The 18282-nt window shown below is 53.8% G+C and overlaps 1 protein-coding gene across 2 annotated transcripts in view; it reads left to right on the top strand.

Annotated features, from left to right (window-relative positions):
- SRGAP3 (SLIT-ROBO Rho GTPase activating protein 3) overlaps positions 1-17911 on the top strand; it is a 69207-nt gene extending 51296 nt beyond the window's left edge. The window contains exons 8-22 of one of the 2 annotated variants that reach the window (XM_030956449.1): positions 368-469; positions 693-890; positions 2138-2222; positions 2765-2792; positions 6093-6123; positions 6767-6827; positions 7174-7251; positions 8263-8397; positions 9705-9810; positions 10326-10553; positions 11496-11575; positions 13594-13774; positions 14351-14500; positions 14957-15284; positions 16401-17911. In XM_030956449.1, coding sequence (XP_030812309.1) covers positions 368-469; positions 693-890; positions 2138-2222; positions 2765-2792; positions 6093-6123; positions 6767-6827; positions 7174-7251; positions 8263-8397; positions 9705-9810; positions 10326-10553; positions 11496-11575; positions 13594-13774; positions 14351-14500; positions 14957-15284; positions 16401-16817 — 2208 coding nt within the window. In that variant the 3' untranslated portion in view covers positions 16818-17911. Of the gene's footprint in view, positions 1-367; positions 470-692; positions 891-2137; positions 2223-2764; positions 2793-4682; positions 4786-6092; positions 6124-6766; positions 6828-7173; positions 7252-8262; positions 8398-9704; positions 9811-10325; positions 10554-11495; positions 11576-13593; positions 13775-14350; positions 14501-14956; positions 15285-16400 lie in introns of both variants that reach the window. The other variant, XM_030956448.1, reaches the window with a different exon arrangement.
- Positions 17912-18282: the final 371 nt, after the last annotated feature.

Genomic DNA, 18282 nt, shown 5'->3' with positions numbered 1-18282 from the left:
CTCCTCACCCCTCTCTGCTGCCTTCACACGCTGCCGTTCATGTTTCCCTTCCTAATGAGACTCTGGGCTCGTTAGGGTTCCTCCTTTCAGGCTGCCTCTTGCTCCATGTCTGTCCCAATTAGGGAGCCCATGGTTTGGCTCTCTCTGCCCCACAGATCTGCGCAGGGGAGCTGTGATTAACCTGCTGTAATTGGGAGATGGCAGAAACCCTCGGTGCTGGCCTGGGTCCAGGGCACTGCTCACAGGACACACGGCAACACAGCCTCTCTGGAGGCTGCCAGGAGCTTGTGGGGGCTGGAGGGAATGGTGTGGGTATGGAAATGTGTGTCAGGTCCGTGCATGACCTGTGGAATGTCTCCTGTCTCAGGTGTGCCAGGTGAGCGCCCAGCAGCCTGTGCAGACCGAGCTGCTGATGCGGTACCACCAGCTGCAGTCTCGGCTGGCCACCCTCAAGATAGAGAATGAAGAGGTAAGGGCTGGGCTCTGTGGGCAGCACTGCTGAGCCTTTCTTCCACTGGAGCTTTCCTGGTGTGCTCAGGTGTCAGCCCCTCCTGTGGCAGAGCTGGAAGTGCCCACAGACTGCAGCCAGTGCTAGCCCAGGGCTCAGGCGCTGCCTGTTGAGGGGTTGTTTTGGCTCAAGATGTGTCCTTTTCCCAGTCTGCCTCAAACCCACGCTGTCCCATTTCCAATAGGTACGGAAAACGCTGGATGCCACGATGCAGACCTTGCAGGACATGCTGACAGTGGAAGATTTTGATGTTTCAGATGCCTTCCAGCACAGCCGCTCCACTGAGTCGGTCAAATCAGCTGCATCAGAGACCTACATGAGCAAAATCAACATTGCCAAGAGGAGAGCCAACCAGCAGGAGACTGAAATGTTCTATTTCACTGTGAGTCTCAGCTCAGGCATACAGGACACGAAGCATTAATTGCCAGGGCTGAGGCCCAGTTAAGAGCTCATTAGTGAAGAGCAAGAACCAATTCAGTCTCTTTAAGTACTCGTCTTCTGTCAGATTTGGGTCTGGAATGCATTTCAGTAGCAGGGCACTACACAGGGACTGACAATCCAGTGCCTGCCTCGTTTTTCTCTTTGAAGGAACAACTGGAGCAGCCAGATGAGATTCAAAAGTTACTGAGTGGAGTAGGAGAGGCTCAGAGCAGGGTGCAGACTCCAGATGGCCTCACCATGGGCCACCATCCAGGGTCTCTTCATAAAGGCCTTCAGGACTGTGAACTATGAGCCAAGTCTTCCTCTCTAGCCTTTACAGCTTAAATTTGCCCTTGGCCCAGGGATGAGCTGAAGCCACTGACATGCCAAGGAAGGCACAAAAGCAGGGCTGTGGTGTGTGTGCCTGCCCTGCAGCTCTCATGCTGCACTCCCAGGCAGGGCTCAGGTCTCTGTTCTGGTACCTGAAATACAGGCAGCAGCCATGAGTTCACCAGAAGTCTCCCTCATTTCAGTGTGGGTCACAGCCTACAGTTAACAGCATCTTGTGATGTATTATATATGCCTAGAAGAGCTTCTGCTTTCTCTTAGTAATATTATTGTAAACTGGGGGGAATTGCAATTTTCATTTGGAATTGTGCTTGGGATTACTTTAATGGTTTTTGCAGAGATTTGATCTTTCCCATTCTCCATCTTCCGTTTTCCATCTCTTGTCTCCCTCTGTGCTCTCACCTGTGTAATGCCTCGCTCTGGAGTGTTCTGGGTGTCTGACAGCCTCGCTGGGGGATGGCAGTTGTTGTGCACAGTGTCACCAGCTGCATGGGGCACCTGGCAGTCCCTGGGCTCAGCACTGGGAGTTCTTGCTTGCCATTGTTGGTTTGCACAGAGGCGAAGCCTTGGCAGTGCAGGGAAAGCTGCTTTGATTTCCTAGGCTGTTCCCAGAGGCCTGACAAAAGAAAGCCAGCTTTGAACTCTTTGTCCCTCCCTGCGTTCCCAGGCAGGAGGGGCAGCTCCAAGGAGACCAGGCTCATAAGACCATCAGGGCAGGGGCTGGGGCAGGGAGAAGTGATCAGAGCCTGCTGAGCCCTGCAGCACAGCTGGTGCAGCCTGCAGCCTCCCGAGCCCCCCGGCAGCAGTGAGCATCCACTGGGGGCTGTGTGCTTAACCCACCCCTTTGTTCTTTAATTCCAGAAATTTAAGGAGTATCTGAATGGCAGTAACCTCATCACGAAGCTCCAGGCTAAACACGACCTGCTGAAGCAGACTCTGGGAGAAGGTGAGTTGGGGTCAGGTCCAGGGAGGATCCTCCCATCACCTGAGAGGGTTTAAACTATGTGTCATCTGCCAGCCTCCCCTGTGTGTGTTCTCCTGAGTGACTGAGGGTTCTGTGCCTGGCTGCTGCTGCTCAGCCTAACCAGTGACACACAAACCCATGATTTCCTTGGATTTCTCCTCCCACTTTTCTTTGGGAGTGCACATGGGGAAATCTCTTTGAATCTGAAACTGTGTGCTGAAGTGCTGGGTTACTTCTCCAGCAGCAGAGATTGCCACTCACTCCCACTCTCTGCCTCCTTCCTTCCTCTCCCTCTTCTCCCCCAGAAGATTCTAATCTTCTCCCTCCGGATTTGTAATCTGTCTTTAATGGTGGGGGCACCAGGTGGGCATCTCTCCTCCCCAAATGCAGCTTCTCTCTGCTGGAAGCCATTCCTTGGGGGGTAGGAGCCAGCAGTGAGGGGGTGAGCTCCTGTGCAGCTGGGCTCTGCAGTCCTTTGCTGGTGGCTGATGTGGAGGGATGATGGGAACTTGTGTTTCTTACAGGTGAAAGAGCTGAGTGTGGAACAACCAGGTGAGCACTTTCTTCCCCTTATTTGCTCCTGGGGAGGGCTGGCACTGGCAGGAGGGGGCTGTGGGAAGGGGGGTTTGCTTTGCTGCTGGTGCAGCTTGGTGGGGTTCAGCCCCCTGTGCTGGCAGTCCCTGTGCCCCACATCCTGCTTCCCAGCTGCATGGCCTGGACTGCTGGGCTCAGGGGGATGGCAAGCAGCCCTTGGTTCTGCTGCAGTGTGGTTTCTGCCTGGCTGGCTCTGATGTGCCTGGATGTGCTTTGTCAGCACAGTGCAATGCCCTGGAGCGTAGCTGAGGTGGGGTTGTGTTCAGACAGGATGACACCAAGGTGTCCACTCACTCCCTGCCATCCCTCTTCCTTTGAGGACTTTAATACCTCCCTGAAATCCTCTCCCAGCTCTGGCTGCTTTACCTGTGAGTGCAGAGCATGCCTCTATCACAGACTTCATCCCTCTACTGCAGGAGATAGGGCTGGGGCAGATGTGACAGAGAGGAGGCTTTGATCTGTGTCCAGTCCATGGAGCATCTCCACAGAGCTCCAGTGGCTTGCTAGGAGTGTGCTGGTGTTCTGACAGCAAGACACAGGCCAGCAAAGCCTCTAAACAGTTCCCTAGAACATGCTCTCTGTGTGTCGGCTTGTTCCAACCTTGTTTGTGTTTAATAGAATTTACAATACCAGCCCCAAGAGCTCCGTTCCCTGTTAGAAGCGGAGAAGCAGATGGTGCAGCCTGGGCTGCCTTGCCAGGCAGGAAGGAGGCTCCTTGTGCTGCCAGCACCAGGGCTGGGCACCCAGCAGGGCACCGAGGTGCTGCCAGGACAGAGAGCCACGCTCAGAGAGCAGGGCTGTGCAGTGGCACCCCGAGGAGCTGAGCTGGCCCTGCTCCTCGGTGTGTGCGCTGTGGGGCCCCAGGGGCGTGTGCAGGGCTGGGGCTGCAGGCGCAGTCCCTGCAGTGTGTGGGGCAGGGCTGCTCCCAACAGGCAGCATCACCTCTGCTCCCCCGTTAGCCCTCAGAGGAGTGGCTGGAACCTGTAGGAGTGTACAGGCAAGTTGCTTAATTAGAGGCATCTGATTAAGGAGCCAGCAGATCCCCACTGTCCCCTTTGCACCGGGCTCTGTGTGGCGTCCGTGTCTGTTCCATGAGATCTCCTGCACGAAGGCTCCCAGCACTCAGTTTTGTGTGTGTCTGCAGTCGTGTTCTCTCCCCTGCAGACATCAGTACAGCCTGGGCCAGAGGGCAGCGCAGACATCTCTTTGGGATTTTGTGGTGTTTTTCTCCTTTTTGTAGATCTAGACACTGTATGTCCTTCATTATCCAGAGGAATTGGGCTGGGAATAGCATTAATGCAAGTGGCACTCTGGTGTCCTCAGTACTGCCCTGAAGCCTGTCACAGCCTCCCTGCCTTCTTGGTCACTAGCAGTGGGAGGGTCATCCCCATCCCTGGGGTTCCAAACAGAAGTTAGATACAGCACTGTGGAGGTGTTCCCACTGTCCTCACTCTGGCCTCTTTCTGTGTCAGAGTGAAATCTGTTTAGGAGCAAACAGGAATACCCCAGCATTTTCTGGGGTAGCTGTGGATATAGTATTTATTTTGGATATATCTCCTCAGCTGCTCTTGGTGCCTGTTCGGGCTGAGGGAGTGCTGAGCTGGCGGTGGTGGGAGGCAGGTGTTAAATCCAGCTGGCCACCAGTGCTGTTGGTTTCCTGCTGCAGTGGTGTCCGTGTGGGACACACCAGTGTCAGTGGCTGCAGGGTGTGTGGAGCTGCACATCAAATCCTCACAGAGGGACTCTTCTGTTTGATTTTTTATTCTCAGTTATAACCTGTGAGTTCTCACCCTGTCTTTGCATTTATGTTGGTGTTTTGTTGATTTATTTTGTTCCATTTTCTCCCAGGCCCCCCTGCCTTCCCCCTAAGCCACAGAAAATGAGGAGACCTAGGCCTCTCTCAGTCTATAATCATAAACTCTTTAACGGCAATATGGAAACATTCATTAAGGTACTTGCTGGCTTGCCGTAGGAGTGTCTGTGAACGCTGGGAATGGAATGGTGGCTTTCCTGTCCTGGCTGCTTGCCATCCTCAGGGGTCCCTCTGGCCCATCTGCACCCAGCTGGCGTGGCCAGCACGGCTTTGCCTCGGTGATGATTTCTCTCCATAGCTGCCCTGATGCATTCCTGGTGTTCCTGTCCCATCAGCTGTGTGCTCCAGACCCCACCCATGGCTGCTGGCCATGTGCACCATGAGGCAGTCCTGCCTGAGTGTCCTCATTGTCCTGCTGCTTCTACCCATCCTGGGGGGAAAGATTGCACAAGCTCTGCCCAGCCCTCAAAGGAGCAGCAGACACACCCCCTTCCTCTTTTTGGTGGTCATCCATCCTTGTGGCTCAGAAGGAAGATAAAATGACCCCAGAAGTGTTTCCCACTTTCAAGGACTGTCAGTCTGGGGTAGAAATCCTGTTGTAGGGGTGTCCATGTTGGAGGGCAGACAGGTGACCCTCAGCCTTACACACAAAGACATCAGTAACAGCCAGCCCAGCTGGCTCACCCCCTGCCAGCTGCTGAGAGTCGTGTCCTGTAATCCTGCTCTGGAGAAAGCTTCAGGGAAAACACTTGGGGAGCTGTAAAGACAAACTGTTGGATTAGGTGACTAATAGGCGTCATCTGGCTGGGGTTTATTGCCTCAAGCTCAGCCCTAAGCCCGAGGGCAGTGTCTGTACACGGCACCAGCACGGGGAGTGCTGACCCCACTGGCAAAGCCTGTAATCCCGTTAGGATTTGTGATTACTCCTGACTTAAACTGCTTTTTAAAAAAGTAATGCTCATTAAATCCCAGCCTGTTCAGCACTGAGAAGGAGGAATTACCTGCTCTAGAAATCCATCTGAGCAGGACTGTCCCGTGCTAGCAGAGACCCTTTGGGGGACGGCTGCCTGCCCTTGGGGTGTACAGCCTCACAGGCAGCTGGGCCATTGGCAGCTGCCCAGATGTCCCCTGGTCACCAGTGCCCCCATGGCTGCCCAGTGCCCCAGGCAAGCTCTGTCCCTGTCCTCGGGCTCCTGGGAAGGCCACAGGTTCAGGCAGGGAGGAAATCCCAGAGGCTGTCCCTGCAGGTCACTGAGGCTGGGATGCAGTGTGCCAAAGGGGTTTGGGAGGGAGGGTGGGAATCCCAAAGGCCTGTGTTGGCCCTTGCTAAGCTGCCATTGCATTTGAGCATTCACGGCCTCCGAAGGAGATGCTTACCTCTAACTGAACTTATCCCTGCTTAATCTGTTCTCTTTTTTCCACTCTGCTGCTTTTTTTGTGCTCAGAGGAAGGAGGAATGCACGAACAAGGAATCAGGTACTTACTGGAGACCCCAGATTCCCATCTGCGAGACAGAGGGAATTGCCCAGAGATGCCACTGTGCTCTGCTGGAAAAACCCAAAGAGAAATGTGTCCCCTTGGGCTGTCAGACATGGCCCACGGTCCCCTTGAGCTTCTGCCACAAGGGGCCTGGGGGGAAGCCAGAATTCACCACTGGTTCAGACTCAGGCACTTGGTTCCATTCCCAGTGGTGTTTGTTGGGTTTTTTAGCACCTGCTGACAATGGTTCTTTCCTTTGGTGGAAATATTGTTGTAAGCTGTGTTGTGGGAAGCTTATTCCATCAGCCAGGTATAGCACAAGTTTTATTTCAGCTCAGCATTCCACCTTGGGGGTGGAATAGCTGTGATGCCTCGTGGCAGTCTCCTGTCTGAGCCAGACAGGGAGCAGCAATGTTTCACACACCTTAGTGACAGCTTTCCTGGGCATTTTTGGCTGTACACGGTATCCTCAGCGCTCTTTGATGGCTCCATGTTTGTAACACCTCCTTTCCTGCCTGTCCTCTTACTAAACTCCACAGCTTTAATTTTCAAATCTCTGGTTTTGCAGTCTTTAATGCATTTCCCATGCTTTGTTAGCAATAAACCAGTAATTTTTCTCTTTTCCTTTCCTTTCCTGAAGGATTCAGGACAGGCCATTCCACTTGTTGTAGAAAGCTGCATCCGCTACATCAATCTGTATGGTAAGTTGGCTCAGCACAGCCCCAGCAGCCTGCCAAGGAGAAAGTACCTGAGTGAGCAGTGAGAGCCTGCAGGGACTCCCAGGGCTGCCTGCACTCCGTTCTCCGTGGCTTAGAATTCCATGGCATTGGCTGACTGGGCAGTAGTGAGGTTTTATTAGCCCTCACCCTTTCAGCACCTTGATCTGGGGGCCGTGGTTGGAGAACATGAGCAGAAGTGAGGTGCAGCAGGCTGTCCCTGCTTGGTCCAAGCCTGTCTGGTGCATCGACTCCTGGGTTCTGCTGGTTTGACCTGCAGGTATTGCCCAGCAGTTCCAGAAATCCCTCCTAAAGCATTGTTCTCTTCCAGGCCTCCAGCAACAGGGCATCTTCAGAGTGCCTGGCTCCCAGGTGGAAGTCAACGACATCAAGAACTCGTTTGAGAGAGGTGTGTAGCTGGGGTGTGCAGGTACAGCAAGGATGCCCTGCCTGAGCAGGATCCTTGTGGGAGGTGCTGGGTGCATTAGCCAGGCTGCAAAGCCTGTGTTAAAGCCCTTTGTGCTATGAGACATGAGCAGGTTTTATCCCTTCTGGGTTTCCCAGTGTTGTGTCTCTGGCAGTAGTGAACAGTTACCCAGGGAAGGAGTACGAGAAGTAGGGGTACGTGCAGAGGTCTTTTCCACAGTCATTAAAAACACAAGAGACATAAGGGAGTTTGTTGGGGACTCTGGTTCATCCTTCCTGCAGCAATTTGCCAAGGGAGGCACAGCATTCCCTGTGACTGGTGCCAGTCTGGCTGTGGAGGTGCCAGTGAATCTGCTGAGAAGATCACACTCAGGATGCCAGGCCAGTGAGAAAGGGAAAGCAGTCCTGCTGTCCTGAGTGGAGGGAGCTGTGACAGGGACAGTCCTGCTGGGAATATAGTGACCCTTAATCCTTGAGCAGCATTGGAAGGATCAGGATGAAGGTGGATGGGCCGATGGATAAGGCAGTGTTAGGATTGTCAAAGGCTGGAGGATTTGCACATCCAATTTAAGATGAATTAGTATCCAAATCTCAGCGGCACTGAAAGCCTTTCACAGATTTAAGTCAGTAGAAAGCTATCCAGAGCCGTTGGGTCCATTCCAGAGGTGTAATTGTATCCTCCAGCCAAGCCTGTCCTCTCAGCCTCTCACTCTGTGTCGTTCAGACATCCTCAGCTTTCTGGGTTGGTGCTGTAAATGGAAGGAATGCACTGAGCTGGAAACAGTGAAGGAGAAACAACCAATATCATCTTTGTCCTCAAGAAAGGTTTGAAATTCCCCAGTAAAACTGGTTTTCAGGAAACATCAGCATTGCCATTGCACACGAGGAGGGTTTCTAACACTGGAAAATTTGAATGTTCCACTAAATGAGGAAAACCACTTGTGCCGGTCCAGCTTGATGGTGATGCTGGATATAAAACCTTTTCTGTGGACAGGTGAAGACCCCCTTGCTGATGACCAGAACGAACGAGACATTAACTCAGTGGCTGGAGTCTTGAAGCTGTATTTCCGAGGACTGGAAAACCCCCTCTTTCCTAAGGAAAGGTTTCAAGATTTGGTATCTACTATAAGTAAGTACATGTGACAGCTCTTTGTGGGGAACTGGGTGGGACAAGAGAAGCACTAAATGGGTGTCCCAGCCTAAGCAGGGTGAAGAACTTTTCCTTTTGCTCTTGCAGGGCTGGGGGTTATGTGGAAGCTCCTCAAAGGCACAAGGGCAATAGACAGGTCAAAAGGCACTTTGCAGAGTGCACGTGGGGCTGTCCTTGTGTGTGCACTGGTGGTTGGTACCTTGTTAATTCCATATGCCCATTTGAAACATTTTGCTCTGGGAGAAAGGCAAGTGTTTTGAGAGTTTGTTTCTCTGGGTGTCAGAACAGATGTCTATTGACATAGGGTTTTATCCAGTTTGTATTTAGTTGGGTTTTTTTAAGAAATACCCTCTTTTGTAAAACCAGACTGAAGAAGTAGAGAACCCAGCAGGCAATAATGGGATAAATCAAATGGAAAAATTCCCCACGTGAAATACTACAAAGCTTTCCATCTTGGTATTGAGGCCAGATTTTGCTCAGAATTTTGATTAAATGGCAGCCTAACTACATGTTGTCAGTGAACTTTATTGTGATTAGCAAATGGCATAGTTTGAGCCAGAACAAGCACTTCTGTGTGATCTGCCTGCTCCAAAAAAGCTCTGGTGCTTGTCCTCTGCTTCCTGTGAAACAGCAGCCACAGGATTAACTCTCTACAGAACACAGGGGTAGCTTGGGGCAGGACAGCCCTGAGTCACCCCTTCTCTTGGGAGGGAACAGGTGTCTGATGGCAGCTCCGGGCTCTGCAGCCCTGTGGAGTGGAGAGCAGTGAATCTGAAAGCACTGACTCAGCACTGGTTCAGCTAACCTGTTTCCTGGGAGTTTCTAATTCCTATTCGGAGCAGCAGCAGACAGGAGCGGAAGGGCTCAGAAGGATCCAGTGCATAACCCAGAAGGGTAACCTGAATAAAAACCTCATTTAAAAATCTGCCCTAGAAAATCAAGCAGTGCTCTGTTTTCAGTGGTACATTGACTCAGGCTTTTGAGGAACAGAGGAGTTGTTGAGGAATGAAATGAATAATGCATAAACATTTATTTTAAAATCAAACCCACAGAAATGTCTTTATTTGCTGTTCGTACTTGTCTGAATATACGAATTCCCTGCTGGAGGAGCAGTGTCACCCATTCCCTTCCTGCACCTTAGTACCGGACTGATGGATGACCTCTGGAGACAGGCTTTTGTATTCCTCACTTACTGGGCCACTAGATCTGGAACAAGTCCCTCTGGTGCTGAGCTGTCTGGTCCTGAAAAGCTTTTTAAGGATGTGCTTTCTATCCGTGTGTTCCAGAAATTGAGAACCCTGCAGAGAGAGTGCACCAGATCCAGCAGATCATTGTCACTCTGCCTCGGGCTGTCATCGTGGTCATGAGATACCTCTTTGCTTTCCTTAACCAGTGAGTCTGTTTTCCTGCTCCACCAAGTTCCTCCTTGCTGTCCCTTTTGCCAGGGCTTCCCTGTCTTTGGTGCACGAGTTCCTTCTGGTGTTGCCATGGGGGGTTGTGCTTGGGTTCTTCCTGGCCCTGCTGGCCGTGGCTGTGTGCCCGGGGAGGGGACAGCTCAGAGCTGCTGTGTGCCCGGGGAGGGGACAGCTTGGTGCCAGTGTGTGCCCGGGGAGGGGACAGGTTGGTGCCGGGGCAGAGGGGACAGCTCGGTGCCGGGGCAGAGGGGACAACTCGGTGCTGGGGCAGAGGGGACAGCTCAGAGCTGCTGTGTGCCTGGGGAGGGGACAGCTCGGTACCAGTGTGTGCCCGGGGAGGGGACAGCTCAGAGTTGCTGTGTGCCCGGGGAGGGGACAGGTCGGTGCCGGGGCAGAGGGGACAGCTCGGTGCCAGTGCCGGTACGTGCGGGGCTGGGAGGTGTCCCCGCGAGCAGGACCGTGGCACAGCAGCTCCTCACTGTGTGCTTGCAGCTTGTCACAGTACAGCGATGAGAACATGATGGATCCCTACAACCTGGCCATCTGCTTCGGGCCCACGCTGATGCACATTCCTGACGGGCAGGATCCGGTGTCCTGCCAGGCCCATGTCAATGAGGTCATCAAAACCATCATCATTCACCACGAGGGCATCTTCCCCAGCCACCGAGAGCTGGAGGGGCCTGTCTATGAGAAGTGCATGACCGGAGGGGAGGAGTACTGGTGAGCTCTCTGCAGGGTTCCTGGGTACAAACACCTTCATCAGGCCAAGAGGCTCTTGCACACTGGACCATTTGATTTAGTCTTACCAGTCAAAACAGGCAGTTCCACCAGGTATTTCATTTTATTGTGCTGACTCAGTATTTTAAACCTCAGTAAGAAACATCAGAAGAAACTTTTTCCAGGGCAAATACTAATACTGATGAAGATTTTTTTGAGCTGCAGATCCACAGAAGTGTGTTCAGCAAAACAGAATTTTAGGTAAATTCTATCCAAATTCCTCCTAGGCTGGAAATTTTGAGTAAAGACCCATAGTTCAATCATAATTTGCTGGTTGGATGAAATCCCTTGGCCTGTGGTTAACCCAAACCTTCCAGTTCCCTTTGTTGCTGGAATTCTAACCCAACATTCAGGTCTGGGTTTAGCAAACCATGATCAGTAACACACTTGAACAGATTTTCTACAAGTTTCATACATTTCTGAGATCTCACCATGCCTTATACTAGTCAGCTGCCACCATCCTTCCTGGTGCAGCAGAGGAGCTAAAGCTGAAGCTCACTGTGAATTAGGGAATGGGGCATTTAACTTGGTGTCACTTTGAGTTAGTTTTGCCAAACTCTGCTAAAGACACAAGAGCCAACAGAACACGACATTCTGGGCCTGGTGATTGTGGTGTGAGTGTCTGCTGTTCTCAGCAAGTTCAGGGGTCTGCTGTGGTTTGAAATCAGAGAATCACAAATCACAGAATTAGTTAGGTTGGCAAAGACCTCCAAGACTGAGTCCAGCCTTTGACCAAACACCACCTTGTCGCCCAGACACATCCAGTTGTTCTTGTACGCCTGCAGAGATGGGCACTCCGCCCCCTCCCTGGGCAGCATGAGGGGTGCTGAGTGCGCTGGGAGCAGTGTCATTTGCTGTGTGACAGCCAGCTGTGTTCCTCTGCAGTGACAGCCCGCACAGCGAGCCGGGCACCATCGATGAGGTGGACCACGACAACGGGACAGAGCCGCACACCAGTGACGATGGTGAGCAGGACTGAGCCGGGGCTGGGTGCGTGCCAGCACTGCTGTGCCTGCAGGAGAGCAGCGAGCACTGCGGGCTGAGGCTGGCTGCTGGCAGGGCTGGGCTCAGCAGGAGGCGGCTCTGTGCTCCCCACGCGCCAGCAGCTCCAGCCGCGAGCAGGCGGTTTGGGGAACGCCGCTGGCACTGCCCTGGGTGGGGAGCCATGGCAGGGCTTGCTGTGCTGGGAGGGCTGAGCACCTTCTGCTTCCGACAGCTGCTGCCACCCTGGCTGTGTCCTGCCTCGGCAGAGCACATCTGCCCTGAGAGGCTGCGGGGAGGAGGGAGGGCTCACCTGGCAAGTGGGGCCACGGGAGCAGGAATGGCACAGGGGGGGCACACGAGGCCAGGTGGCTCTGGGCATAGGGAAGGGCACAAGGAAGGGCACGGTGGGCCAGGCAGCTCTAGGCACAGGGAAGGGCACGTAGGGCTGGGCGGCTCCAGGCCTGCTCTCAGCTCCAGGCAGGAGCCGACAGGCCTGGCAAAGGGAGGCAAGGGACCTGCTGTGCAGCCAATTTCACACTTGGGTGGGCACGTTAATGGCTCCAATTGGGATTTCCGAGTGATTAGCTGTGGTGCCAAGTGTGGAGCAGATGAGCAGCTGTATTTTGAGGATTTACATATTCCCTCTCCTGCTTGCCTTGCATACACTCCCTGCTGGTAGCCCAGCGTTGTGTCAGGGCTGTGGGAGCCCTCCTGGCTCTGTCCCCTCCAGAACTATCTCCTCCTGTGGTGCTCCCAGACACTCTGCCCTCATGTGGGGGTTGCTTAAGGTGGGGAAGATGAATCTGCTGAAGTGGCCTGGCCTGTCCCAGGTAGGACTGGAATGGGGCAAGGGTCCGATGCAGCATCCTTTGTCCTCCTTTGGTGTCCCCTCCTCTACATGGGTTTGGTTCCTGAGCAGTGTCGGGTCACACACTGATGGCTGCTGAGCCCACAGTCAGTAATGGGGCACAGCAAGTTTCAGTGTTTAATGAGAATGAGGCAGATCTGGAGGAACTGGGGGGGCTTGCCCTATTTTGCTGTCATTTTCTGTCTGCCAGTCTCCAGGTGGGGATTGAAATGATCCACTGTCTCAGATAATCAAGGCATGCTAACGCTCTAACAATGGCAGGGGTGGCTGGGGAGCGGCAGCTGTTCTGCCACCCAAGCAAGGCACAGTGAGGGTCACTCTGGTTAATGAGGAGAGAGACACTCTTGCTGCTTTGCAGTTGTTTCTTTAGGATTCCCCAGCTGGAAACGGATCTACATGCGAGCCAGGCTCTTTCACAGGTTCCTCAGTGCTGTTGGGTGCTCCAGCAGCTCCTGCTGTGACATCCTTGCCCAGAGGCTTAGAGGACCCTGGTGTGCTCATGACCTTCCAAAGTGAAGTTCTGGCTCAGCCCTCCTGTATTTCAGGCCCTGAGCTCCCAGTTTGTGAGTCATGGGTGTTTAGTAGAGCTCACATTAGGAAAAGTGGGGAAACAATGAGGCAGAGTGCTGCAGATGGTGGGGTGCAGAGCAGCTGCCTGGCTGGACTGGTATCATTATTTCCATGGGGATCCCCAAAGGGGCATTAGTTGCTCATCAATAATTCAGAACAAACTGTCTCCAGGATGAGGAAGGGAGGAGAAGGTAAGTGGGGTTTGATCACAGCATCTGACATGGCTTGACAAAATCGCAGGCTGGAGGATAATGGGTTTCTGTAACCAATGTGGGTGAGGGTGCCATATGCACAGAGGGAGATTCCTGCTGCTCCCCATCTGCTTTGTAGCTGTTTGTAATTGCCAGTGGTTTGTGAGTCTGAGAGAGGTCCCAGAGCGCCTGGAACAGCAATAGGAATTGATGAGTCTGAAAACAAGAAGGCTTGTGCTCAGTGTGAGCTGCTCTGGGGGTGCTGGGCCACAGCAGCACTGTTCTGTTGTTCTGGTGAGGGGCTCTCTGGGGTTCAGCCTCCCTTTAGGGCCAAACTGAGCTGCTCTCGCTGTGCCTCTCTCCTGTGCAGAGGTGGAGCAGATTGAAGCCATAGCCAAGTTTGACTACATTGGGCGATCTCCACGGGAGCTCTCCTTCAAGAAAGGGGCCTCACTCCTGCTGTACCACCGGGCGTCAGAAGACTGGTGGGAAGGGAGACACAACGGGGTGGATGGGCTCATTCCCCACCAGTACATCGTGGTGCAAGACATGTGAGTAAAGTGAGGGTTGTTACAATCATGTGCTTGCACAAGGTCCACTTCAGTCACCTAAAATAATCAGTCAGTTTTGCAGTTTGTTTAATGACTTTGGTGAGAAATCTGTGCCTGTTCACTTCTCCCTCTCTGTGTATTGTTTGGCTCCACTTGTTTCTCATTTGGGCTGATAAAGACCAGTACTAAACATTGTACCTCAGTGTACCTGGGCCCCATTTCTCATTGACTCCCGAATGTGGTGTGACCCAGGCTTACCACTGGCCTTGTCCCTGTGAGCATTGGCCTGGGTTGTTCAGTGCTCACCCGGCCCGTGGGCAGATCCCAGGGCCCTTTGTAGGTGCTGCTTCTCCTACAAGTACTGTATCTGGAGCCATTACAGTGGCAGCCACATCACAGGGGATGGGAAGGCAGATGTGCACTGTTTCCAAGTTCCCAGGGACGTGGTGGCCCTGGCACAGCTCCTTGTTATCAAAGGGTGGGGCTGCTGACGTGGTGGTGTTCAGCTTGGCGTGGCATCCGGGCCCTGGCTAGCCCGGGGCACAGCCCTGTCACTGCTGTGGTGTCCTTTCCTAGGGATGATGCCTTCTCTGACAGCCTGAGCCAGAAGGCAGACAGCGAGGCGAGCAGCGGGCCATTGCTGGACGATAAAGCCTCCTCCAAGAACGACATCCAGTCACCCACAGATCACATCTTGGACTATGGCTTTGGGGGAGTGATGGGCAGGTAACTCACATTCCTGTCACCATGGAGGGGGTCGCTGTCACACGTGTGGACAGTCAGGGTGTGGGGCAGGGCAGGATGGGAGGGAATGCTCTAGAAAGCACTGCAAGGTAATAGGGGCTTGGAGGGGATTTCATGTGCACTGCTAATGGGGATTTAACATTTACAGAGGGTACAGGGGCCCTGAGCAACCTGGGATAGTGGAAGGTGTCCCTGCCCATGGCAGGGGGTCAAAACAAGATGACCTTTGAGTTCCCTTCCAACCCAAACCACCCTTATGATTTGATGCTGTCCTTTTCTTGGTACTGGCTAAAATATATGTTTTCCCTCCTGCCTGAGTCTTCTGAAGCTGGAAGGCTCAAATTTGGTCTGAGCTGCGCTCAGGGCGAGGGGTTGCCTTGCAGCATGCAGCAGTGGGGCTGATGGACACTGACCTGTGCCGTGCTGGGCTCTTTGCAGGGTGAGATTGAGGTCTGATGGTGCAGCCATCCCGCGGCGCCGCAGCGGTGGGGACACCCACAGCCCGCCCCGAGGGATGGGGCCCGGCATTGACACCCCTCCCCGAGCAGCAGCCTGCCCCAGCAGCCCCCACAAGATCCCCCTCAACAGGGGCAGGATCGAGAGCCCTGAGAAGCGCAGGATGGCCACGTTCGGCAGCGCGGGCAGCATCAATTTCCCAGACAGGAAGGCCCTGGCTGACAGCCACCCTCTGAGATCCACCTGTGGGTCCACCCGGCACAGCAGCCTTGGAGATCAGAAATCCCTGGAAGCAGAAGCTCTTGCTGAGGTGAGAGGGCTGGGAGGGCACCAAGAGGCTGCAGGAGCTCACTGGGGAGGGCCTGGAGCCCCTTCACCTCAGACACGGTCACAGTGCTGCTGCACACCCAGCTCTGTTGGGTTGTTCTTGGAAAAAATACTCACCCAGATGATGTTAATTTTCACCTTGAGTTTTGTGGAGCTGCTGGGCTTGGGAGTCATGAGGCTTCCTGGGAGAGTATTTTCGCTCATCATTTTAGGAGCTTAAGAGAATGAATTGGAGCTAATTTGATAGTTATTTCCCTTCAGCTAATCCTTTGAATGTTACCTGAGGCTCACTGAGCATTTTGTAGATATTATAAAATAAGGACTTGTCTACACCAGGACAACATTAACTAGAGTGACTTTTCAAACAATTGACTCTGGTGCCTTAAATTGCTTTTCCAATGGTCTTGCTGAGTGGCCTTAATTAAGTTAAGGTGGATTTAAGCAAAGGCAAACTAGGACCTCTCCATTTGTACAGGAGGCCCCAGCACTGTAGCCATAGGCAGTAGCTAGTTCCCTGTGCATGGGCACTTCTGGTTGCACTGGGTTCACCTTCTGGGGGATCCCTGTGGACAGACTGTGGAGCCTGGAGGTGGGCGGGCACTGAGGGGCTGGAGCCAACGTCTCCTTGGCTGCCTCAGGCCTTGTTGCTGCCTCTCATATATCCATGGCAAGCAGCTGTTGTGCTGCTCACTCCATAAACATCCCTGTGTCTGTCCCTGCCACGTGCCATTGTCCTGTGGGCACGGGGCAGCAGAGGCCCCATACATCCAGTGGAGGCTGCAGGGCCTCTGTTGTGAGGCAAAGCCAGCCTCAGTGCTGTGGGGGAGCTGTGTGAGCAGGCTGGTGTTCACCCATCACTCCTGGTGCTCAGGATTCATGCCCTTTGGAGCTGGTGACTAAGCTCCTGCTGACCTGGGGAGCACAGGGCACCTTAGTGCTCCCAGTTTGGGCTTCACACCTTCTCCCAAAGCTGCTATTTTCCCTGGGAGCTCTCAGATCAGAGACCCCCTCTACAGACACGCATGCCAGGATGGTGGGGTGGAGTGCAGGGGAGCAGGTGGTGCCGTGGCACAGCGCTGATGTGGCTTTGGCCTTGCAGGACATCGAGAAGACCATGAGCACGGCGCTGAACGAGCTGCGGGAGCTGGAGAGGCAGAACACGGCCAAGCAGGCGCCCGACGTGGTGCTGGACACGCTGGAGCCCATGAAGACCCCCCCGCTGGGCGCCGCCAACTCGGAGCCGGCCAGCCCGCTGCACACCATCCTGATCCGGGACCCCGAGGCGGCCATGCGGCGCAGCAGCAGCTCCACCTCCGAGATGATGACCACCTTCAAGCCGGCGCTGTCGGCCCGGCTGGCCGGGGCGCAGCTGCGGCCGCCGCCCATGCGGCCGGTGCGGCCCGTGGTGCAGCACCGCTCCAGCAGCAGCAGCAGCTCGGGCGTGGGCAGCCCCGCCGTCACCCCCACCGAGAAGCTCTTCCCCAGCAGCTCGGCAGATAAATCGGGCACCATGTAGGGCCGGGGCGCGGGGACTGCGGTGCCCGGACGCTGGGAGCAGGGCGAGCCTCGCTGGGGGGGCAGGGGTCAGAGCCCTGCTGGGGAGCCTCTGTGGAAGGAAACACGTGTGGGGCCTGGGCCTGGTGCTGTACATACGTGTGTGTGTATGTGCATAGGTGTGCACACACCCCATCCATGCAGAAACACTTCCCGAGCTTGCAGTCCTACAGCAGGAGGAGACGGCAGGTCTGAGTGTTGGCACTGGAGAACACACTCAGTGTAGAAGTATATATTAAAAACAAAGTGTACAGAATTCAGTGACTTTTAAAAACAGTAGATTTACCTCAGAAACTGGCTCTGAAATGTCCTCTCTTGAGACAGTGGGTTGGTCTGGGTTTCCAAGGCTGTCTGTGTGCACCTGGAAGCCCACGCTGCAGCAGCTGTGCGTCAAGCAATACAAGGGCCATCCTGGAATTTATTTTCTGTACCTCTTGGCATTGAGAAAAAAAAAAAGGGATGGGAATGCAGTGGGGTCTGTTCGCTGCTGGGCTGTAAGAAGAGCTGGAAATCCATACATGACCATGTGTGACCGGCCAGCTGGAGGCTTTCCAGTCCTGAATCCTGAGATGTCTTCATGTGCCCGTGATGCCCTGGCAGCAGGGACAAGCAGGGTGTGTGCCATGGATGGGAATGGAGTGAAGTGAGTGTCATGAGTGGGACAGAGTGAGGTGTGTGCCATCACCCTCGTGCAGGAGGAGGACGCTGCGCTGCACTGGGACTGTGGAATGCTGCTTCTCTGCAAGTTCTCAGAGTGAGCAAGGACTAGTGACCAAACCTGTGGTAAAGCATGGAGTAACTTACAGAGTTTGGAGATTCTTCATCTCTCTTTCCCCACGTGCTTTTTCCTTTTTTTTTTTTTAATCAAAACCCAACCCAGTGGTCTCTTGAGAGTCAGGCCTGAGCAGCAAGGAGGGGTCTCAGGTCAGAGTGGTTGTCCTGCATGAGAAGCATGAGCCGTGTCTGACCACATCAGATGCAAAACTGGTCTGATGGGTGATACTTTGCACTTTCTGTACTGTACCATATAATACAACAGTTTGAGTTTATGCAAAAGAATCTACATTTTGTTTTACCCAGAGAAAAAATATGCAGAAGGCTGGGGATTGCATGGTCCTGTGTGATAATCCAGACTCCTCTGTAAGCACTGAATCTGAGATGCTCCGTGCTTCTCCTGCAGCTTTTCCTTGTACAGATTTCCATGCAATGCCCATGGTTTGATTTGGCACTTCCCCATGGTCACATGCTCGTGTCTCCTAACATCATCCTTCCTCCCTGCTATCTCTGAGCCTGCTGCTCTGTGCCTGGGCAAAGAGCCTGCAAGCCCTCCTGACTCACCCAGCAGCCACTTACCCTGCCTGGGGCTTTGCTTTGTCCGCCCTTCATCTTCCTCATCTCTCCAGCGCTGCTGCGGACCCCAGCTCTGC

The sequence above is a fragment of the Camarhynchus parvulus genome, chromosome 12, assembly GCF_901933205.1.
Source record: "Camarhynchus parvulus chromosome 12, STF_HiC, whole genome shotgun sequence".
Taxonomy (NCBI): domain Eukaryota; kingdom Metazoa; phylum Chordata; class Aves; order Passeriformes; family Thraupidae; genus Camarhynchus; species Camarhynchus parvulus.
This window is presented reverse-complemented; position numbering and strand designations above follow the sequence as displayed.